At 31.5% G+C, this 24,995-nt stretch overlaps 1 protein-coding gene and 1 pseudogene across 3 annotated transcripts; one reads left to right on the top strand and one right to left on the bottom strand.

The window, feature by feature from the left end:
- The first annotated feature begins 10,106 nt into the window (after window positions 1-10,106).
- LOC105636420 (Ssu72-like family protein) lies at window positions 10,107-15,160 on the top strand. 2 transcript variants are annotated; one of them, XM_012219678.4, is made up of 6 exons: window positions 10,107-10,396; window positions 11,771-12,032; window positions 12,289-12,464; window positions 14,474-14,592; window positions 14,682-14,823; window positions 14,900-15,160. In XM_012219678.4, exons 2-5 carry the CDS (start codon window positions 11,818-11,820, stop codon window positions 14,781-14,783), a joined length of 612 nt encoding a protein of 203 aa, XP_012075068.1. In that variant the 5' UTR covers window positions 10,107-10,396; window positions 11,771-11,817; the 3' UTR covers window positions 14,784-14,823; window positions 14,900-15,160. The 2 variants fall into 2 exon arrangements, with proteins under 2 accessions (XP_012075068.1, XP_012075069.1); XM_012219679.4 differs by having other exon boundaries at window positions 10,110-10,396; window positions 12,289-12,434.
- A 281-nt stretch (window positions 15,161-15,441) lies between these two features.
- LOC105636440 (mechanosensitive ion channel protein 10-like) lies at window positions 15,442-24,058 on the bottom strand (annotated as a pseudogene). The gene is made up of 5 exons (XR_016318818.1): window positions 22,688-24,058; window positions 17,293-17,416; window positions 16,926-17,219; window positions 15,941-16,098; window positions 15,442-15,834 (listed from the first exon to the last, which is right to left on the bottom strand). The product of XR_016318818.1 is annotated as a mechanosensitive ion channel protein 10-like (transcript).
- Between the last annotated feature and the right edge of the window lie 937 nt (window positions 24,059-24,995).

The raw sequence follows: 24,995 nt of genomic DNA, 5'->3' as shown, positions 1-24,995 counted from the left end.
CTTAAGCATTAAGTCCTATTCTGTGGTTTAATTAGGTAGTTTGGTGGTAAATTTAGAGGTAAGAAAATGAAGAAAATGAAAGAAGAAGGAAGAAGATGGAAATGGCGTGGAGAAGAAAAGAGAAGAAAGAAAAAAAAATGTTGTGTTACTTTAAGTGCCAAAGTGTCACGACCCATTTCCATGGGCCGGACCGGCACTAGGGCCCAGGTAAGCTTAAAGCCCCCGAGGCCCGTAGTAAGCCTGAAACACTACAAATTTGCTATCTCAATCTAATTTTAAACATTCAGCCCAAATTTATAACATTTTAAACATTTACAAATTTCCCTGCTTACAATACACTATATTTATAATAAAAGCTCACAGAATTATTTCATCTATAATAATACACAACTTAAAAGTATACAAATTCTATAACTGCGGAGTTCATTGACGGATGTATACATATAAGTCTTCGGACATTTATCTATTTAATTGATCAATACGAAAATTAGCGAATTTCTTTTTTTATCGTGAAGAGCAGAGTTATAGCTGGGATTTAGAAAATGCTACTTCCTGAAAGATTTAAACAAAAGAGATGTGAGTTTATTAATGAATAATAATTATTGCACAACACAAGCATTCACACCATTGTATAAATATATCAACCTAGTCATCCGACTAGGTATATGCTCACACAGCCAGTCACACAAATGGCATATCACCAGCACTCACAATTATTAACATCTTCATATAATCACATCACGTGGAAATTAGTCAGTGGAGTCACCGAACCCCCGATGAGCCGTCCTCCCGCATGGCTCATCCTCTCACATGTGCACCAGGGAGCCGATCCCCCATACTGGCCGACCGGTCTAATCCTCACTTGACCAGCCCTCTCATTTTTCTTTCCATTCTCTCTTTTCTTTTCCATACCAACAGGAGGCAACCCGGTCGTCTCCATCAAATCTAGATCATCAGGCGCTCACAACAGGAGGCCACCCTGCGGGCTGCGATCAAATCTAGATTATCCGGTGCGCCCAATAAAGAAGCCAACCTGTGGTTAACAATAACGGTAACAGTAGGTGCACACGGGGGCGCCGATCTCCCATTTACCCGGCTAACAGAAACAGAATCAGGATCCATATAACAGAAATCAGAATCAGGATCCGTATAACAGAAACAGTCTCACAAACCCATGGTGACCCACTTCATCCCAATTCCACACAAACAAAGCACAGCAATATCACAACACAATAAATCAAACATTGCATTCAAATTCAGACATATTATTCAATTAGACATCGTAATGCAATGCACAATTAAACATCCAAAATCAATGCAAATAAATAAATAGTATTAGCAATTAACAACAATAATAAAATAAATAAATGAATATGTAAATAGTTAAATGAATAATAAAGATTATAAACAACTAGAGCACTATATTTATTATGTACCAAATTATAGAACTAATCTAAATAAACTTATTAATTATGTTGTTAATTAAAATTTAGTCTAATTTCTATCAAAATTTCGGCAGCATCTCCCCTAAAAATAGGACTATCTACCTGTTTAAATATCACAATGATATTATATATTAATCAATGCACATAGCCCATCCGTCGGGCAATCAACAATTTAAGTCCCATCCTCCTTTCAGTATTCAACATTCACTAAATAAATCTACAAATTATAATAACCTCCAACATGTTCCAATGATTTTATTAATTGTCCTCTAACTAATTATCAAATAAATGTACACTTTATAAATAAAACTTGCGTCGATAAGTTAAAATCTAAACTAGCCACTAAAAATCAATGCTAACCTAAATAAAAATTCAATATATATATGTACATTTCTACGTTAGTATATCTAAAAGGGCACCCGTTACCTGAAATAGCTGCTGCCCACCAAGAGAAATAGCTTCCACTTGACTTAAACTTATATACAGTAAACAAACTAACTCATTCCCCATCAAAATTTAAACTTAACAACAACATATAATTCATATCAAAGTAAAAACTCAAGGGAAAAGCTGAAATGGTCGCTGCCATCTAAAGTTTCTAACTTCTTTCGCCAAAACCTGCTGTAAACTAAATAATTGATTCATATAGGTAAGACTTCAGTTTATAGTTCAATTAAAGCTTCATTTTCCTCCATTTGGCATACGTCTACCATTTCCATTTTAATTAAAGCAAATCCATGATCAATTTGTTTATCTAGCAAGAGTAATATTATCGAGTACTAACTGTCCTTAGCTCAAGTATTAGTAATATAATTGTTGTAAAATTTGATGCTATGCTTATACTTAGGAATTATACTACATTTATACATTATATTATAGCTAGCAATGTCTCTTAAAAATTCTAAGTTAACATGTATAGATAATAGCTAGATTTCTCATTCCTAGACCAACACTGTTAACCATAATAACCCACTCAACTTCATCAAGAAACTCAAATACTAATTCCTAAGTAGCTATGCTTATATAATTCCTGAGCAAAACGCAGGCAGGAGCGAGAAATGTAAGTTCCTATAGCCATATTATTTAATTCATAATACCCCTTAAATAAAATTTGAAGGATCTATAAACATATTATAAATGATTAGAAATTAATTACCTAGTTAAACAATTAGCGTCGGAAAAATAAATTTTCCGGTTAGGATGACTGGAAACAGCTCCAGCTATCTACATTTGCCCCCTGCCGGAGTTGAGGAAAACGGTAGCCGGTGGAGTCGCCAAAGGTGTTAGAAGGTGTAACCAGCCAGCCCTTGACTGGTTTCGCAGGAAATAGCAAAGAAAATCGGCGAGTCGACTGTCCCGATCGCCTAAGACCGCATCTCGCAGCTCCTTAATTTGCTGCGCTAGCCTGAAACAACAGAGGTGAGAGAGAAAAAGAGCGGCATGGGAACGGCGGCGGGAGGCGATGGGAACGGCAGCGGCTTCAGGTGACCGGAAAAAAAAAGAAAAGCAAAAAGGGGAGGGGGAGGGGTGTCGCGCGCCTGGCGGTCGCGCAAGGAAGAAGAAGGGAAAAGAAAAAAAAGAAAAAAAAAGAAAAAAAAAAGGAAAAGAAAGAAAAAAATCCTGGGCTTCTAGACCATTCCGGTTCGATTCGAACCGGTTTGGTCTAATTTAATGATTTGGCTCAATTTGCTTGGTTTTCGAGTTTTTCGCTTGGTATTCGAAAAATCGAATTGGTTTACGGGTCCAGTTTAGCAATAATAAAATACTAGCTGGTATAATTTCATTGGTTGAAATAAAAAATTTAGTTTTTAAATGAAAATTCTACGAAATTAAATTTTCGGGTCGTTTCACAAAGTCAAATTTGACTTCCTAAAATCATGCCAAATGTGTGGCTAAGATCAAGTCCTAAATATTCTCATCAAATGGCTCTAAATATTCCTCAAATAATTCTCTTCTACTTATTATTTAACTCCACCAATTAATTAAATTAACTCCACTAAAATAATTCCTCTAGTATACCACACTAGAAATATTATGCATTTAATACATAAACTCTCCAAAAATATTCATTAAATATTTTCTACCATCCTAAATCATGCAAACATGCTCCAAAAATAGTAAATAAAAATATTAACTATGCATAGTAATTTTTCCGGACTAAAATAATATCAAGTCCCAGACCGATGGTACTATTCACAGACTGGTAAATCACTATTACCGACACTAAAAGAAAAATCAGTTTGTTACATAGCTTAAGTTAGGATGATGAGCGAACTAAATTAAGCTATGGTAAGGGGTGAATTAGCTAGGCTAAAGGATGAACTAGCTTAAGCTAGGCTAACGAGTGAACTAGTTTAAACTAGATTGACGAATGAACTAGCTTAAGCTAGGCTTAGAAACGAACTAGCTTTAAGTTCGACATATTGGGAGAGCTACTCTCTCACCAGTAAGATAGGCTAAGGGACGCATTAGCTTTAAGTTAGGCATGATTAGGAGAGCTAGGCATAACTTATAATATTTTCAAAATGTCTCAAATCCCAGCTATAATTTTCTGAACTTCTTAAGTCTCGATAGTACTTTTTTAAACTTCTTAAGTCCCAGTAAAAACTTTGTTATATTTTATTTACATCTCAATTAAAATGAGCTTTTTAAGCTCTCTTTCGCGTGTTTGAAGGACTCATACCCAAAATTCAAACTCAAAATCTATGGTTAAAGGAGAATAATTCTTTCTTATCCCAAAAATCTTTTTGATTGAACCTACAAATTAAGAATAATAAGTTCTTTTTTATTAAAGTAAATGAAGTAAAAAAAAAATGTTTTAGTAGCTCACTGATTAAGCACTCTACACTGGAGATGAACGAGGGTAAGTAGTTGCATTGCCTTACAAGATTGATAGCTATAATGAATCAATATATTTTAAAGGAAGTCTTTGGCTTTTCCAGTCTAAATAAAGCATGTTTTACAGGAAAATATTTGGCTCCTTATGTTCTATTTGATATGGATATGAGAAGACCCAGACTACTAAACTATTGAAATTTTTTAAATGAAAATTTGTTATTTTATTCAATGCAAAGGAAATATAACCAATTCTTATAAAAATAATGATCCACTAATCCAAAAATAACTACTAAAAATATGCCAATAATTGCTAATCAAACTCGAAATTTTACCTAGTCTATTGACTAAAACAAACTAGAAATTCACTAATTATTTAATAATAAAATAAATAGATAGTAATTTCTACATTAATTCCTGACACTCCCTTAATGCAGAAATTGCTAACTTGAATTCAATAGAAATTGTAAACTTGAATTTGCCTTATTGGAGCACCGCTCTCCAATGCCATGAAATTTTTTTCAGAGCACTTCTCTTCAAATTAATCTTGGTGCACTTCTCACCAACCTTCATCTTGGAAATGGAGCATTTCTCTTTAATTTTTAGAAAGGAGACTCTTCCTCCTCTAGTGCGAAATTTCCTTTCTGATTTTTATTCCTGCAGTCTCTTTGCAAATGAGCAAATTTATTACAACTAGAATATTGAGATTTACCTTTATGCCAACAATCTTTTTTATCATGATTAGTGTATTTGCAAACACCACACGGTGGAAATTTTCCTTTTCTTGACGATTCGCTCACTGTCTTCATAATGAAGGCTTGCTTTGTTGGTTTGTCTTCTCTAAATGCTCTTCGTTGCTCTACAGCTTCTAGTGCATTAGTTAACTCAGAAACAGAAATTATTGAAAGATATTTGGAATCTTCAAGAGATGAAATTTTGGACTCAAATTTTTTAGGAAGACTAACAAGAATTTTTTCAACAACTCTTTTTTCTGGAAATTCTTCATCAAGCAATCTAATTTTGTTAACAATTGACTTGAGATTGTTAACATAATCATTAATGCTCTCAGATGCTTTCATTCTTTGAATCTCAAACTCCCTCTTCAGATTCAAAACTTGCATCAATCTTGTTTGCTCATTGCCTTGATACTCATTTTTGAGTAAGTCCTAAATTTCCTTTGCAGTTTTATATGCTATAATGCTTGTGAAAATTGACTCCGAAACAGAAGAATGAAGACATATTTTAGCTTTGAATTTTTTGGCTTTTTCTTCACTATAATTTTTAATTTGAGCCGCAGTTGATTGGATGATAATGCAGGGATTTTCTACATGCTCTCATAAATCATAAGCTTGAAAATAAGCTTTCATTTTAACAGACCATAGTTTTGATAATTTTCACCAACAAAAATTGGAGGGGAAGTATAAGGAGGATTGTTTGTGGCCGTCCCAAGTCTTTTTTTTTAGGCTCAAGGATCAAACATTGCTCCGATGCCAAATGTTGAGATTTTTAAAAATGAAAATTTGTTATTTTATTCAAGGTAAAGAAACCTTTATATACAAACAAAAAAAAAAAAAACTATAACCAATTCTTATAAAAATAATGACCCACTAACCCAAAAATAACCCCTAAAAATCTGTCAATACTTGCTTATCAAACTCCAAGTTTTACCTAGTCTATTAACTAAAATAAAATAGAAATTCACTAATTATTCAATAATAAAATAAATAGATAGTAATTTCTACATTAATTCCTAACATAAACTAGGGTATGTTAGGAAAAAGGAATTTTTAGGTAAGTAGAGAATACCTAGAGGCCCAAGAGGATTCTCTCTAATAAACTTGGAAAAAATAACCTTATAGCTTTAGGAAAGGAGTGCCTTTTCATAAAGGAGGTCAAGGCTGGGGCTCTCAACTTAGGAGTATATCACATTATTATACCAAAATTTTAATTTTTCACTTAACACTAATTGTACTTCTATTTTTGTCAACAATAAAGGGACTCTTCTTAAGTTCTAATAAGAATTGAATCAAAATGTTGATGTGGCAAGAATAATATAAAAAGATCATAATTTTTTTATTCCATATATGCCATGATAATGGACTTTTCTCCATCTCACCTGTAGCTTTTTGTGGGAGTCTTTCTTCTCACTGAATTCATTCTCTCTTGTGTTGAATCCATCTTCTTCCGTTGAGTTCTCTCTTTTTTTGTTTATTTGTAAATTTTTCTCTAAAAGATTTTGAGAGAATGAGTTTCAATCTTCTTCTATAAAGGATTTATATTGTTGTTACTACTACCTCACAGTTTTATGATTTATATTCTAAATCTAGTTAGCCACTATATGCATGATCCCCACAGTTTTCATCTAGAAGTTTTTGTTTTTCGAAATTTCAAGTATCTAAATTTGGAAAAAGGATTACTCTTTTCTAAACATAGTCACCTCAAAATTGAAACTTTTATTGATGCTAACTAGTTTTTTTAAACATGCAGTACTCATTATATTAACTCGTTATATGATTTTATAATTCTTTTTGTATTATTTTTCCTGCTTATTTTCAAAATTTTAATTTGTGCATGATAAGTTGTTGAGAAAGATATAGATAGACTCGGTACTTTTTATTTTATTATCTATTTTAATGTTACACATCCATAAATATGGAAAAAAAATATTAAATAGTTATTAAAAATTATAATTACAATTGTTCCATTTGCTCGATCAATCTCCTTCTCCCTATAGAAGAGCTATTGGATTAATAAATGTTTTAGCAATTTTCAGAAAATCATTTTACTGCAAATTTGAAGTCACTATCTTTATTATTTTGAACAATATTATATTTTTAACATCATTGATGAAAATTTTGAATGTATTTTGCTACCTATTTAGTAGCAAGACCTCCTTGTAGATGACGTTCTTTGTGTATGTTGCATTGTTCTTTTTTTTTTTTTCTTCTTAATCAACTTTATAAGGACCTTTGTTGTGGACAACAATGTCCCTCTTAATAGTATCGTGTAGAGTTGTTTGTGTGAGAAAGCTAGAAGTGGGCATTCAGTCAGTTTGATCCAGCCTGGACTGAATCAACTCAAACCAACTGAACCAAAATTAAAACACATAGCAAATTGACTTGACTAAAATAGGAACAAAAATTGAATCAAACTGGTCCGATTCGATTCAAACTATTCGGTTATACACAATAATCTGAATTATTATTATTTTGTCTAATAAAGAAATAGAAAGAGAAAACAAAAATTTGATAATTAACTGCATGTGTAAATATATAATTTATGGCCATAAATCCAATAAAGAATTAGGAAGTAGAAAACATATATATAATCCAACAATGAAAAATAAATAATGTTAATCCATCAAGTATATAATCCACGAGCTCAATTTAAATAGTGCAAGCATATATTGCTAAGTGTTCACAAAAGGAAAAGGATAAATAAAATTCAACTTCTAACAATTCATAATTTAATAAACTAAATGGTAATAAAGTTTGTTTTTATCAAATTTAGTTTCTAGTAAATCTAATCCTAGCTAACCCCTTCATTGTAAACTCAAGCCATAAGAAGGTAATGAAGTAAAAAATTTCAGCATCTTCAAAAATAAGCCTAGCATTTGTAAAAACAAGATAATTCTATAAGACTTAGCAACTTATGACAAAAGCACATCAAACCCTTCCATATTTCCATACTTATATTTATTTACTTTTTTATTTCATTCTTTGAAAGAAATAGAAATTTATGTTTTATATAATTGTCAAGAAAAAATTCCACAAATAAGGAAAATTTATAATCATTCAAAAAAATTATTTAATAATTTAAATGTAAATAAATATCAACATGAATAAATAAAAGATAACAATGCTTACTTATTATCAGGTGTCATTTTTATTTGAAGAATTAACATCCATAGTTGATAAATCTGTAAACATTAGAATTAACATCCACAGTTGATAAATCCGTAAACATTTGAAAACAGAATTATATATATCATGTTAGTCCAAATTAGATTCACATCTATATTAAGAATAAAAAATATTTTTTTCAAAGATGTAAATAATATTAACATACCGTCTTCAAACCTTTGAAGTTCCTCTAAATCTTTTTAATATTTATGGGGCGAGATGAAGATTGCAACTAATCTTGTGCACATGTGAGAGTTTCAACTATTCTAGGAGATAAAGAACTCCTAAAGGCATCAAGAACTCTATCTCTAATCTTGAAGCAAGACTTTGGAGTAACTGCGGAAAGATGAATGACTATATGTCTCGAACCATGTATGAGGACATGAAATTTATTGCAATTTAGTTTTCACCATTTCAGTATATTAAAATTTTTCTTATCCACCACAATAACGATCTCACTCAAGTAAGCATCTAAATCTGATTTGCAAATTATATCACCACTCTCTATTTTTTGCTTCATAAACTCATCCCCCAAGTCAACTCTACTTGATTGTATATGTTTTTTAAAAATAAATTTCAAATAAATACACAAAATTAAGCCTCTTAAAGTTTTTCAATTTTACTGTTTAAAATTTATTTTTAAACAAAATGAACATATGTGTATGGGGGGAGGCAAATAGTTAAAAATTTTAATTTCAAAAATATATATAATATTTTATTATTATATCTATATATCTATCTACAATGTTGAAATAAAGAGTAATTTTATAAATGTCAATTTGGTATTCTTTTCTCAGGATTTTATGTTCTCTCTTTTTAAAACTTTTTAGAAATAATTATTTTTTCCTTTTAGAAGATTTTGAATTGGATGATTAATTTACGCGATATATAATTAATTAATATATATTTAAAAGATAATTGTTAAATTATTAAAAGTATTTCTATGTTATGTTTGTTAGAATCTTGTAATTGTTATAATATATTGTGCATGTATTAGGGTGATATTCAGTCTTAATGAAATGGCTCGAAATTTTATTTTTAAAATCGATCAAATTAAATTTGATTTTAAAAGCCGCATAAATATTGATCCTTGAATCAAACCATTTTAACTGGATCGATTCTCACAAATCATATAAAATCTAAATAATCTCAACCCATTCTATAAGTACTAAATCAACTTTGTGAGGAAGTCTACAAAAACCAAGGAAATTATTTAAACAATAATAATAAGAATAATAAAAAGGGCTAAACCTTCAATTTCATTATGAACTTTTTGAATAGTTGCAATTCCACTCTAAATCATTCTTTGTATTTTGGGCACCCTAAATTTATCACTCTAATTGCAATTACACCCCTAATTTATTTTTAGGGTGCAATTTCACATTAAAAATAAATTACAATATCCTGAACTCGTCAATTGTTACAATTTACCCTAAAAGTAAACTGAAGTTGGAATTTTAATTAAAAAAATGTAAAAGAATGAACTCCATAACCAAGTATTTAAATAATAAATAATAAAATCAAACTTAAGTATTTGTATGATAAATAAATAAAATCAAGATTGAATATTTGATTTTAAAATTGAACTAATTTTAAAATACAAAAATAATGAGTTAGATATTAATTTATAAAAAAAGATAAATACCAACATTGAATGGGAAGAGGGCGAAGTTAGCTTTATGAAAATCGTTTTTTGCTTCAGTATTATATAAATATATAGATTAGGGTGCAGTTGTAACTAGTTGATAAGTTTATGATATCCATAATACAAATATTGATTTAAAGTGAAATTGTAACTAGTCCAAAAGTTCAGGGTGAAATTAAAGATTAGGTCAAAAAAAACAAACAAAATAACCTAAAATTTCTCCATAAATCCTCCCCCCATTTTAATCACTTTTTCTTTTTCTTTTTCTTTTATTTTCTTTAATTTCTTTTCCCTTCTTTATTCTTTTTCATTTTCTCCTCTTCTACGATACCCCTTCTCTCTCTCCGCTCGACGCCAACATTGCCACCACCCTACCTACCCGGTTCCGGCCACCAAATTGACGAAGGAAGGAGGCGGTCGACTCATCTCGTGCTGCTGGTCAAGTTTCCGGCCTTCTCGTCGACCAGCAAAGCCTCCTGCGTCGCAAATCGAAGCTGTCTCCTTCGACAACCCTCTCTCCCTCGATTTTCCGGCGATAGTGAGCTGCTCCGGCGACTCCTTTCACTTAGGTTAGTGGAAAATCAGTCCCTACCATTCTTAGTTAATCCTTCTTTGATTAATATGAGCTTTGAGTGAAGTTTTGATGGATTTAGAACTTGAGGATTAAAATGATTAAATTTGGGAGTTTAGATAAAATTGATTTAATTAGTAGAAATTGACATTAAATTGAAGCTCTACATGAAATTTGGATTAACTTAATGTTAAGTATGCTTGATACCGGGCCTGCTGCCACTCCGGCCACCGTGTATGGCGGTGGTGTTTCCGTTGACCGGAACTCTGAAGAGGCAGAATGTTGCACTTTTCATTTAGATTATGGATATCTAGTTAGTTTTGCAATCCGAGTTCATTTAACCTTCAAATAATTATTCGATGCAAGTTTAGACAGTTGGCTTTAAAGGCGAAATATCGCAGAAATGTGAATTATAGGTAAATTTTGTGATCTTATCCAATTTATGTTGGTTAGTTATCAAAGTACGTATAATTAAATGATAAGAATTAAGATATTTAGATAGCTTTATATATCAATAGAATATTTTACCCCTTTTATGAATAAAATTAAACTTTGTAGTATATGATATTTATGTTAACAGGTTGTACTTAGTTATTAGTTACACTAGGCAGAATGCTCCGTCTGATGTTTAGGTCGTGAATGAGTAATTAGTCTGCAATTAGATGCCATTCGATACTTGAAATATTGATCGATGCAATTAGACAAATGGGTCGAAAATCACAGAAGTCAATAAAACAAGAGTTAAGATAATCCTAGAAAAATGTTGTTAGCTAATTAACTGAAGTAATCATTTTTAATAATAGCTAGAAGTGATCAATGGTTTGAAATAAGCATAAGAGTAAGGTTCTAGCCCGTTAATGGAATACAAATTGCTAGTTTCTAGTAATTTTAAGGGTATCATTACCAGCATATTAGAAAATCCCCTCATTCGGCTACAGAAACATAGGTAGCTTGCTGCTCACCTCATTTTTGATTTTCACTTGCATCATTCAAAAATAAGGGAAATTTTCAGTTGTATCATTTAAAAATAAGGGAAAAACTTACTTATTTCTGTTGAATCCATTCATATACTACACCAATCAAAAATAGATTTTTAATTAACCATTCACCGGAAGAAAAAACAGTATAAAAAGTTTCCATCTTTCACAGTTATTTACCACTCCCTATATCTCTAGGTTCTAGGGATTTTTTTGGAAGGTAAGAAAATTTTGGGAAAAGAAGAATGTTGGAGACTAAGTTTGGTTTGTAACTTTGATTGGAAAAAAACAAAAAAGATTCATCTACGTAATTTATTACTGATTTTCTTTAATTATGTATGGTTCTAATTATTTTCATCTTCTTCTTATATAAATCTGTTGTGCCTTTTGTGCAGCTTTCGGGGTTATTTTCTCCTCAACTCCATTGTCTCTGTTTTAAATCATGAAATTCCGGTATGCCATGGTTTGTTCATCGAATCAGAATCGGAGCATGGAGGCTCACTCTTTGCTCAAGAGACAAGGCTTTGATGTGGCCTCCTACGGGACAGGGGCTCATGTTAAGCTCCCTGGACCATCACTGAGAGAACCGAACGTCTACGATTTTGGAACCCCTTACAAGCAAATGTTCGATGATCTCAGGCGCAAAGACCCTGACCTGTATTGTCTTTCATCTTATTTGCTCCTCATTCTTTCTTTCTTTTCCCTTTTTTTCTTAGCTGTGTTTGGTTGCCTAGAAAATTTGGGGAAGGATAAGTGTTAGAAAAGAAAAGTTTCTCTTTGTTTATGGACCTCAGTTTCCTGAGCAAATATAGTGATAAAACTTTGTGATTTGATTTTCATTTTGATATTGCTTTGAATTCTTTAAACTGGGGGACTTGGTTAAAGTTAACCATTATTTATGGATACGCGACAGTTACAAGCGTAATGGCATACTGCCGATGCTGAAAAGGAATTCCTCTGTCAAATTGGCACCTCAACGTTGGCAAGACAATGCAGCTGATGGGTCATTTGATATAGTCTTCACATTTGAAGAGAAAGTTTTCGACATGGTTGTTGAGGGTATCAGCATCTTCCTTTTCCATATTTATGGTTTGTGTCATCTCAATTGATTTTATAGTATTTATTAATTGTTGTAGATTATGCACATAATTGATGAATGATCTGGTAAGCAATTGTTATTGGATGAGTCATGGGAATCCTTTGAACATCCAAGTAGGCTATGGCAATACTAAAAATTGTTGAAAACCTTCAACAAGCATCAGCAGACAGTAGGAAAGGAGAAGAAATTCATGATAATAGAAAAGAAAAGGATTTGATTTGTAAGCTTGTAAGCTTTGTCTTTCTTCAACCTTTGATGATCCTCCTATAGGCATATCTTTGAAGTCAAGGAGCAAGGGGCTTGATCTTTATATCAATATCTGATGCACGCGAATTCTCACTATAGAGCAATCTGCAGCTGTCAATAAATCTTGTAATCACAGAACTTATTGTTAGAATCATTCTACAGTTAGTACTTAATTAATCGATCATTCTTAAAGGGGTTCAAAGAGTAAAAGCTTGTTTTGGAGTTCTGTTTTGTCTTGTATGCCTAATCCAAACAGAGGAGAGGGTTTTTCCTATATGTAACATGGTGACCTAGGAATTAATGTGTTGAATTACTCTTATTGTTGGAATGGAAGATTATTGGCAGTTTGCTCCTTTGAACATAGCTATGGGATTTTTGGCTTCAAGCCTAAGGTTTTATTCTTATTATCCTAAACTCAGTTTAAGTGTCATTAAAATCTGCTATCCTATTGTTCCAGTGATTGGATTTATTATTCAATCAAATGATATTTCCATGAGATTTCAAAGTTGTGTTGATTTGCTTGCAGTGTTTTATACGCAATATCAGTACACACCTATAAAACACCATTATCTTAAATGTATGTTCACGTCGGACACTTGTCCGACACTTTCTTGACATGACATGCCATGGTCCTGTTGTACGTGTCGTGCTAGTTTTTGTTAGAATAGGCGTGTCGACGTATCTGTGTCGTGTATGTGCTTCATAGCTACATGCATATGAATATTGATATTGAGCGACTTTCTTTTAAGATAGTTTTCTTATGTTTATTATATTTGCTTAAGCCAGTTATTTAGAAAAAGATTATGTGCTATGTTGAGGAAAATATTTGAGGAAATATGAGACAATAGTAGACACACACATATAAAATATTAGTGAATAAGCTCATAATTATAACACTAGTCTAATTGGCATTGGGCTGTATTGGTTTTTCCCCCATCTTTCTTCTTCATTGACTGAGGTTCTTGTTATAGAGAACTCTAGCCATGAAACCTTTCTTAACTCCTCTTTGAGTCATCTTAGGTCTATAGGTTGTCTTCTTCGCAAACAAACTACTTGCGTATTTGTCAATTGTCTTTTTCCAAGTTGCCAATAATTGATAAATTATCAGATAACAACAGGATTACTATAAAAGCAACACACAAAAAAACATAAAAAAAGTACCTTGATTTTTCTGTTTTATTCTATTGTCTGTTTGGCTTCAATGGAAAGAATCTGCTAGCATAAGGCCTTGAGAGTTTCTTGCCCGTTTCCTTTTTTCCTAGAAAATTTTCATATGATGTCTTTATTCAGTTTAATGAGTAAATATGTGCATGAGCTTACAAATGCATGAAATACTATGGCCAAGATGGAAAATTTTACTCTCTATGCAGAATAAAATTCTTCCAAAAGCTGAAGGTTATGGTGGTATGGTTTGTCCTGCTTGATTTTATGCATGGTATAATTCCAAGTCAAGTAATTTCTGTAGTTTTGTAATTCAATGATTGAATATATTCTATGTATATAAAGATTTGATCTTAAAGCTCAAGTGGTTTTTAACATAATTATTTGAGCTCTAATGGTAGTATACTGATATTTAGCAATTCGAGAGGAATCTCTCCGAGTTATTCTCAAACAAAAAGAAACAAGGAGTTGTCCCAATAGAGCTCAGAGCAGCGAGAGAAACGATTAATCTCTAATATTTATAATTTTGGTACACTGAAATTTCAACATATGTTGGTTTGCTTATTTGATCAATTGCGATGAAAATATGCAGATCTGCATAATCGGGATCATGTTCTAATGAAAAGTGTTCTGGTGATCAACTTGGAAGTGAAAGATAACCATGAAGAGGCAGCCAACGGAGCTCGACTTGCTTTAGACCTGTGCCAAGAGGTGGGTTTATTGCTTCAAACTGGTGACATCTTATGTCTGATGTTTTATTATTTGATGGATTTGGATGGATGTCTAATTGTGATGTACAGATCGACGCAGTGGATTCATGGGAGGATTTGATCGATGAGATCATAACTGCATTTGAGACTAAACACAGACGGAAGCTCTTATACAGTATCTCCTACTACTGAAGATGTCTCAGACTTACCTAATCTTTATATTAGTGTTTAGGTAACTAATCTGTAAAGTTATCAAATTTTGTTCTATCATAATTATAATTTTAAGAATTTTGCTCCATTCTTTGTAGTTGGGATTGTGAAGTTCTAGTTTCTCCATTTTGGATGTTCTTCCACAACGTTACTTTGGCTGATAATAGTTCTAAGGTGAGACTGAGAAGGTCGATGAACTACTTTTATTTTTCAAATTTTTACTGACTCTTTCTATAGCTCGGCGATCTGAGTGTTGCCTTGACGAGGTGGATAACGAGCTTGATCATCCCTAAAGACAAAAAGAAGGATTTGAAATATGAGATCTAGCAATATATCTTAGTAATTTTTCAGTTCGTAAATTATTATTTGAGCCTGAGATATTGTGTAATTAACAAATTTATCTTTTTTTTTTTTTTTTTTTTTTTTTTTTTTTTTTTTAATGAAAAATTGAATCAAATAGTTTTAACAAAACAAAATTAGGTCATACTAAAGGAAAACTCAAAACATCATCAGAGTTTACCAAATTAGTAGGTAGCTTGAGAACCTAATGAATTAGTGTTTTATAGTATTGAACTAAATTAAATACAACAATCCACAAACCATCGACAGAACTAAAAATACAACAATTTAGATCAACACATAATCCAGAAACCCAGTTCAAATTCATTAAAACCAACCATGCAAATCATAGTTAAAATTTGCAAACATTTCATGTCACTCAAATTAAACCAACCCCAAATGAAAATGACAGGTCGAAGTGATTAAGATTGTAAAAATGCCCTCAGTGCCTCAATATTGACCTGAGTAAGGTGAATCTCTTGAGGAAGAAGATGATACTTGATCCCAAGATTCTCAAAAAATCTTCTTCAGTTCCAAAATTAGCTCCGAAGTGCGAATATTCCGTTCACTGTAGTTCTGATAGTTGATGGTATGTTGGACATATAAGGCCATTTTCAAAGAGTGTGCTTTGTCTATTTCTTTCACCAACACCGAATGTTTTGGATTCCAATAATTTGGTCTGCTTTCAATGTATCTGCATTCACAAAGCCATCTCTGATTTCTTTCCACTTAGACTAACATGGTTGATAACTTATAAATATATTTTTATGATTAAGCGAAAATAGAAAGAGTAGACTTACAATTGTATGGCTTTCTTGAGAGCAAGAATAGTGTCCATAGAAGTGGAAATATCAATGGAAAAATCAATACCATCACACATCTCTGGACTTCTGTAGAAGTTGCTGATTGGCTTTGTGAGCAACACTGTTGTTAGGATATTCATCTCTTCTACTATCATCTGTCCATCCATGCACACATATACATATATATAGTTCTTCCTTTCACCCAAAAATAATAATTTAAAGGATTAATTATTTCATTCCATAAATTTTAATCTAATGCATAAGTCATGATCTCTATTTTTATAACCATTCTTAAATATTTCTTTTCTTCAACTATTTATTTACTAAATGAATCATTCAGAAACAAACTAAATGTTGGCTTTATGTACACCAAAACATACTCTAATGGCAAGTGTAGGTAAGTGTACATACGACATGACAATAGATTCAGGTTGGAATCCTCCCTTCCCAACTCAAAAAACAAAAAATTTATTGTTGGCTTTATAATTTTTTTTTTAAAATTCTATTTTGCTATGTTTATAATTCAGTCCGCACTAATTCTAATTAGTAGATATTTTGAGATAACTTTCGACTATGTAATATTTGGTCTATCTCTTCTCACTGTCAACATATCACACTTGCAAACTGGGGTACATCCAAGCCTATGATCAAACCATCTTAGGCATCAGAGCCAGATCTAAGAATTTGGGGGGGCCAAAATAAATTTTTTAAAAGTTAGGGCACCAAAATGAAGAAAAAATATTTTGTTCTCAATTATGAAGCAAATTTAAAAATTTTTGGAGTTTTAAGAGGGCTAGGGCTCCGCAGTTACCGCTCCCTCGCGTCTGTCAGACATCATTCTCTTATTTTATTTTCAACTTGTAGATTAATTATTATTCAATTGTTGAATTTTATTATAATAAAGATCTTGATTGGTGAATCGACACACACTAAAATAGTAATTCATCTTAAAACTCTTCCATAACCTAGAAATTTCACCAACCTGGACGCCATCGACAACGCAACGATCTCCAATATCAAAAGGGTGCATGATGAAGACGAAGACAATAGACTCAAACATAGTCTTGCTCATATTTTGGAAAACGACACCTAAAACAAGAAGTTGAGTACCCACAAATAAAACGACCATGACGTTTGCCACCTCCATTACCAATAGAGTGACAACTATTATAATCACAACAACTAATGCACTTGCTGGCTTGTGAAGTTGTTGCACTGCCGTTTTGGTATCATTGAGTGAATGCGATAACGATTTTCTTTCGAAATAAGCTCGAACCTAATTAACATCATTATTACCAAATTAATTAAATAACTTTCAATTAGAAAAAAAAAAAAAAATTAAAACTTACCACCCAATTTTTGAATGCAGATTTTGATATTTTTCCAGTCTCTAAGGCTCCTTGAAAGAGTGGAAAAATGGTGTGAATTTCAATCTTCCTTAGAAACCGCATAAGATCTTCTTCCTCGATATACCTTCAAATATAAACACAATTTTTTTTTAACAAAAAATAAAAGGGATTATTAGGTGTGTTAGTCATTGTCTCCGTTGGCTCGGGCCATCGGCAGGTGTTGACGTCCCGATTTAAGACACTCCTATAAGGCGTATCGACCCCCTGAGCACTGGTGGGAGACCTTGCCCCTTCCTCCAAGATCATGGCGTGCGATTCTCAACCCATGATAATAAAAGTCCGGTCTGAGGAGTCCTCAACCAATGATAATAAGAATCCGGCCTGAGAAAGCCAACCTCAAGTGGGCCAAGCTTCTCGGCAGTAGAATCAATATAAACACAATTAAGTGCTATATTGCTAAATAAAATTAATATCTTCTTCTTCAATCCACCTCTACATTTATATTTATATTATAAAGATTCTTTAGCTTTTAACTTTTTAGGTAATTGAGTCTAGATCTATTCAATTATTTGCATATTCACAACACAACCACTTTTTTTATTTAAAAATTATATTACGTTACATTCTGTTAAATAGATATAAGATAAATACATAATAATAGATTGATAGGTGATTTGCGTTTCTAGTTTTATATTTTAAGAATTGGTTAGGACAACATTAAACTATGATTATTGAAACTGAAAATTAAAATACAAAATGAAAGAAATATAAACAAACATTTTATAATTTAATTGAAAATAATGTTTTTAAAAGTAATTAAATAGATGGTTAAGAATCTCGCAAATTCAAATACCAAATCCGCATATAAGGTTGAAAAGCTAGCTAGTTAATTTGTAAATTAACTTTTCAGTATTGGTTGTCCAGGCCAAAATATACTTACATGTTTGATCTTAATATATAGGTTTTAACAGCCTTTTACCTATTCATTGTACTTAGATTGGGATTTTTTGCTTTCTATGATGAGAAAAATGGGGTTCAAAGATAGATGGCGTGGTTAGATTAATGAGTGCCTTCGGTCCTTTAAATTATTAGTTCTAGTCAATGGATGTCCTATCAATGAATTTCAAGCGTCACGAGGTCTAAAACAAGGAGATGCATTGTCCTCTTTTTGTTTCTTATTGTAGTTGAAGACTTCAACCTTTTAATGAGGAATTCTATTAGGAACGGATACTTTCTGGGGTTCAAGTAGGAGCTGATTCTATCACTATTTTTCATTTGCAATTTGCGGAGGATTCTATTATTTTCAATCAGGTGAATGTAAATGAATTGTGCAATTTGAAAAGGGTGCTAAACTGTTATCAAATATTATCAGGCCTTAGGATAAATTATTCAAAAAGCAGATTATTCGGTGTTAATATCTCAGAAGATGATCTTAGTTGCTTTGCTTGGATTTTGAAGTGTTTGCCTGGTTCTCTACCAACTCATTACCTAGGCATTTCTATTGGTGCTAATCCAAAATGTCTTTCTACATGAAATCCTGTAATTGAAAATGTAGAATCTAAGCTTTCTCGATGGAAAGCTAAACACTTTTCAATGGAAGGAAAACTAACTTTGTTGAAATGAGTCTCGTCTTCACTTTTGCTATACTACATGACTATCTTCAAAGCTCCTCAAAAAGTAATTCAAATGATTGAATCTATCTTGAGAAGCTTGTGCAAAACCACTTAATTGGGTAGCATGAGATACTGTAACTAAAAATAAAAGTCATGGAGGCTTAGGAGTGCCCATCTTAAAAAGAAAGAATATAGCTCTTTTGGGTAAGTGGTGGTGGAGATTTAAAGTAGAAATTTTTTTTTTTTTATGGAAACGAATTCTAGTTTCTAAATACGAACCGGATGCATCATTAAAATCAAGTGTAGATTCTTTAGCTTGGAAAGAATTTCTCCTTATTGGAAAGATGTGGTAGACATTGGGTTCTAACAAAACTTAGAAGCTAAATTTTTAACAAAGGTGTTTGTTGGATTCTTAGAGATGGTTCATAGATACAACTCTGGCATAACATTTGGTTAGATGAAATACCACTTAAAACTAGCCTTCACAAATTATTCAGATTGGCTTTCGACAAAAAGGCTTTTGTAAGGAATTATGGTTTCATCTTTAATGGTGTGTGGCGTTGGAAGCTAGAGTGGTTAAGGGAGTTAAGATCCTTTGAAGAGGAACAATGGCAATAACTACAAACTCTATTACAGCCTATTTCCGTATTCCAACAAGGCAAGGATAGAATAGCTTGGATTTAAAAGTAATTCTCCGTAAAAAAAATTTTACTCTTTATTAGATTCAATTGTGACTGGGCAATCTGATATGAGTTTCAATTTAAAATCTTTATGGGCACTTTTAATTCCTTTTAAAGTAGCAATATTTGTTTGAAAAACATATCTAGATAGAATTCATTGTAGGACTTATTTACTAAAATGTAAACTATTACAAATAATGAGAGTAGCTTTTGCCCTTTATGTGAGAAGGATAATGAATCGGTGGATCATTGTTTGCTAGCTTGTGATTTAGTATAAAATGTATGGAACTCGATTTTCAGATGTTGGAATGTTTCTGCAGCTTTACCTAAGACGTTTGTTCAATTAGGCTGATAATGGGAAAGCTTATTGAAAAATAACAGGTATAAGGTAGCTTAGATCTTGATTTTTTTGTTAGTTCATGGACTTTGTGGCTTAGGAGAAATAAGACAATTTTCAATTCAAATATTCAGAGTTGCGATGAAGTTGTAGATAGCATAAAATTCAGAAGTTTTGAATATTTAAAAACTAAGTTTCCTTCTATTTCTTGTGATGTAAGGTATTGGTACTGTCAACCTCAAATTGTGTCTTGTGATAGAGTTTTCATTAAGAAATCAAAATCTATTTTGAAAGCTGAGGTGGTGTGGGAACGTCCTATTGGTAATAGATATAAGTTCAATGTTGATGGAGTTTCAAGAGGAAAACTAGGTCCTGCTAGTTTCAGTGGCGTGCTAAGGAATAATAAAGGTGAGGTAAAGTGTCTATTTTTTCAATCAGTCGGCATTATTGACTTTAATGAAACTGAACTAAGAGCAATTTTTAGGGCTATAGAATTGTTTTCTTAATCTCAATTCAAACTCTCGTCGTTAATTGTTGAATCTGATTCAAAATTTACTGTATGTTGGATTTTAAATAAAGAAAAAAGACCTTTGAGGTCTAGATTATTATTCAATAGATTTGACAACATATGTGTATCTTTATGTTCGATTCTATTCTTATATATACAGAGAGAACATAATCATTTTGCAAATTCACTGGCTAAAAAAGGAGTTAAAACACATGAAGATTTTCTTGCTTAGTTATAATACTCCAAAGAAACATATGTAAATCTTTTGGACTGCAATTCTCAATATGATTGGTTGTGAAGACACTTTGCTACAGGTGGGCTGTAATAGGTTTTTTATTTTTATTTTTTATTATTATGACAATTTAATTATTAGTTGTATCGAGAGTTTTGGATAGTTTCTGATGTTTTCCAGTTTAATATATATAATATTTTAACCAGATTTTTTTACTTAATTTATCTAGATTAAATCCATATTACGTTGGGTGTAAATGGAAGGCCTAATAGCTTTGGATAGTTCTCGGATAAAATAAATTTTTTCTTGAAAATATAATTGAATAAAAAGTATTTTTGCTGATAATAATAATAATAATAATAATAATAATACTTATTTCATATCAAGCCAATTAAAAAAAGGAATTAATAAGCAATACTCTTATTTGAACAAGAATATTATTTACAATTAGTTTAATATGTAGGTGAATTGGTGTAAGTAAATCTTTTTTAATAAACAGTTTTTTTTAATATTATTATTAAAAAAGAATTGTAATTGTACCTTTCCACTTTGAAGTGAATTATAACAAAACTGGTGGTGGTCCTATTCCTATGCGGTACTCGCAGATTATGAAATCTCCGTTAATTATGATATGCACTGCTCGCTCACAAGTAACAATCAATTGGGCTATCATTGCACGTTCACGGACAACATTCACAGACAAGTCACTGTAGAATGACCACCTTTCGTACGTGGACATGCACTACTTTGCTTTTCCAATTGCTCTCCACTTCCTCTAATGGACCCAACCCTACCACACATTTTGCAGTCAATGAGACATGAGTGATAGAACTACAAGGCAAACTAATTTTATCATCTCAAGGCTACATTTTAATTAGTTTCTATTTTAAAAAACAAAAATCCCTTTCAATATCCTAATCTTATATTACGTGTACAACAACTTTGAAATTTTTTGTACAGCCAGAAAATGTAATCTCCCTTGGTCCAGAGGATTTGCTGCTTGAATTAGAGAAAATTTTAAAAATTGTCCTTATTAATTTAATTTAATTTTTTTCAAAATTGACCCATTAGAATAATTTTTTGCCCCAATGAATTCAATTTCTAACTAAATAAAATTTTAAATTATGAAGATTGAAATTGCTTACCACTCCAATTAATATCCTGTTAAGAAAAACTTTCAAAATTTTTTTTAAAAATATAATAGCTTCTCTAGTTTTAATATATAGAGAGGATAATAAAAATAATAATAAAAAAATTCTTTCAATCTCTCGTTTCCATGTCACTTGAGTTATAATATATAAATTAAATCCTAAATTTTTATTAAAGCATTTAAATGTACACCTCAATTATCTAATTTCTCAATGCCTTATCACATGTGCAAAAATTTTAATTTTTTTATAATCTATTAATCCTTTTTTTAAATTTTTGGATTTTTAAATTTAACTTTTGTGCAATCTATATTGATAATTAAATTGAATTTGAATTTATGGACAATACTTGTTCTTTTCCAAAATTGATATTTCTCATCAAATTCACCTTCAGACAATTTTTATCACCAATTAAAAATTTGAAAAAAATAAAAAAAGAAAACTCCTGTAGAATACCTTCAAAAGTTTTTTAAGCAGTCAATAAATAAAACAAAAGTTTCAATGATTAGAAAGTTTAAAAAAAAAAAAAAAAGAGAGAGAAGCAAAAAAGCAAGCAAGCAGCAAGAAAGAAAGAAAGAAAGTCTATATAATCAAATAAAATTTGTTCACTTAAAAAAGCTTTTTTTTTTTTTTTTTGGTTCCTTTATTCAAACCATTGCTATTAAAATGCATGATTATTATGATAATATAGTCTCAAACATCAAACCCTAATTAATAAAATCCAAATGACTCGTTAACAAAGAATTTTTGGGTTTCATACATAACAATAACAATAATAATAATAAGAAGAAGAAGAAGAAGAAGAAGAAGAAGAAGAAGAAGAAGAAGAAGAAGAAGAAGAAGAAGAAGAAAGAAAGGAAGAGAAAGAAAGTCTTACTTGGCACCAGGTTTGGCAACGTTCTTAAAAATCCGTTGGCACTGCTTCTAGCTTCCGATTCACTCGTAATCTCCGATTCCGCCTTACCAAAATCATCATCATGAACAGTTTTCGTTATCGTCGACAATCCTGACGATTTCATGTAACTAACAAGTCTCTTCATACTCCATGCAGAAACTGTCTTTTCCATGCTCAACTGCCTTTGCTTCTCCACATCTATTTTTCTTGAACTCGATTTTTTCGACTTAACTCGTTTCTTGCCTGCGTTCTCCAACTTGCAGGCAGTGAGCTTGACCGAAGGTTTTGTTTTTTTTCCTCCACCGCCGGATGTAATTCCTCCATCGGAGGACCGGAAAGGGTTTCAAGAATATAGTGATGGAAAACACTCTCTTTCATTCTATCAAAGTATGTTGTTACATGAAAAGATGAAGCTAGGGTTTTCACTAATGCAATCTTTATTAGCCAAATTATTGCGGCTAATAAAATCGCTACCAATGCTTGAAAAACTTTTATCAGTATTCTATTTTCTTTGTGAATATTCTGATTGAACAAGTCCATGCAAGAAGAACAAGTCCTAACCAGTTGCAGTTTGTAAGCTTTTTCTTAATCCATAAACAAAGTATAAAACTTTCTCTCGTAGCATAAAGTTTCTTTCAAGAAAGAAAACTAGAATACTCATAACCCAACAAGAAACTAAACGCCCACAAAACGTCAGCGTAATCATTAAACACCATTTCCATATTTCGAGACCCCATTTGTGCTTGTTTTTTACTGATTTTAATTGTAAGGGAGCACATTAAGAAAGTTAATATTGTCAAAACATTACCCATTCAAAAAAAAGTTTCAAAGGAAGCTTGCTCTTCTTCTTTTGGTACTTTTTAGGTTTCATTTCTCCATTATTACCTTCACTACTACTCGATGCGTCGTCCTCGTCGTCATCTTCACTTTCATCTTCTTCCTGATCAGATTCTCCACGATGAATTCAGAATTTGAGTAGTTGTTGTATTCAACAAATCGAGATTTGGGTTTGGAAAAGCTTAGACGACGAAGGAGTTTTGTTGGGTTTTGAGGTTTTTCTTTTCTGGTGATATGGTCTTTAGTATTGGGTTCATTAGATCCATCCATGATTAGAATAACATCAGACCTTGTTCCTTCCATCTCTTCCTCCCTGTGTTTTGTGACTCTCCTTCTCTATCAATATGTGCAACTACCTATCCACTTATCGCATTTATAATATAAATTCTTTCCATAAAGAATAAAACCTATACGAGTGTGTTTTCATGGAGAAAAATAAAATAAAATAAAAATAAGAAAGAGTTTTTTAATTTAAAAATATTGCTCACCCTTTAGTGTATAGATAAGAAATTTTCAAATTTGGATACTTACGCACCGAAAAAGACTTATTTACACTAGATTTATAACACATTCAACAAATTATAAGTGTTCACCTGTTATAAGATTGTTACAAATTTACTTATTTGGGCTTATTAATTGTGTTTTATTTGATTTTATAAAATATTTAAGTTAAGCCTCGTAATCCAAAAAGTCTAATTTAAAGACTATTATTAAAGAGTGATCATCAAAAGTATTGATGGGTCAGTTAGATGTGTTTGGTTCAAGTGTGATTAAATTCTAATTTGGGTTAGGATTATATATTCTATTAGGGATACAACGGGAGACTAATAGTTTTTTATATATATAGGATATGTCCTATTTCTCTAGTCTACGCCGTCAAAACATAAAAATTATTCTCTATTCATTGGGAGTTTGTAGACATAGAGAAGAAGCACCTAGCTATTCCACAAAAAATTGTGTATGGCTGTTTCTATTTAATTCAATTGGGAGTTTGTAGACATAGAGAAGAAGCACCTAGCTATTCCACAAATAATTGTATATGGCTATTTCTATTTAATTTAACCTAGCATTTAGGATCAAGACAGTGTTAATAGAACCAGAGAACCTGTAAGTTATTCTATTCTTTGTAATTTCAATTTATATATGAGTATCTTGGGTACTTAAATTCTAACAAAGACTACATTAGATTTAAAATTTATCAGGATATATAAGTCAAATATATTAATGTTTACATAATTTAAAATATAATGATTGATAATGTCCTTTTCGCATAAGATTAATTTATATAATGCTTTCAACCAATTTATAAATTCAAATCTTAATGTTTACATAGCAGAATAGATATATTGGACTATAATTGATAATCGAATTGGATTAAAAGAAAGGAAAAGTTACGATTTTATCCCCATATTTTACTTAAAATAACTAGCTTATCTTCGTACTTTCTAAAATA

Source organism: Jatropha curcas, chromosome 11 (assembly GCF_041381405.1).
Source record: "Jatropha curcas cultivar XTBG-Jc1 chromosome 11, XTBG_Jcur_1.0, whole genome shotgun sequence".
Classification (NCBI taxonomy): domain Eukaryota; kingdom Viridiplantae; phylum Streptophyta; class Magnoliopsida; order Malpighiales; family Euphorbiaceae; genus Jatropha; species Jatropha curcas.
The sequence above is the reverse complement of the archived record's forward strand: the minus strand, read 5'-3'. Positions and strand labels throughout refer to the sequence as shown.

Excerpts from the sequence above, each read along its gene's own strand:
- LOC105636420 (XM_012219678.4), top strand. The coding sequence starts at position 11,818 with ATGAAATTCCGGTATGCCATGGTTTGTTCATCGAATCAGAATCGGAGC. Across the intron at positions 12,033-12,288 it reads AGGCGCAAAGACCCTGACCT|TTACAAGCGTAATGGCATAC; the intron begins GTATTGTCTTTC and ends GATACGCGACAG. Across the intron at positions 14,593-14,681 it reads CTTTAGACCTGTGCCAAGAG|ATCGACGCAGTGGATTCATG; the intron begins GTGGGTTTATTG and ends TGTGATGTACAG.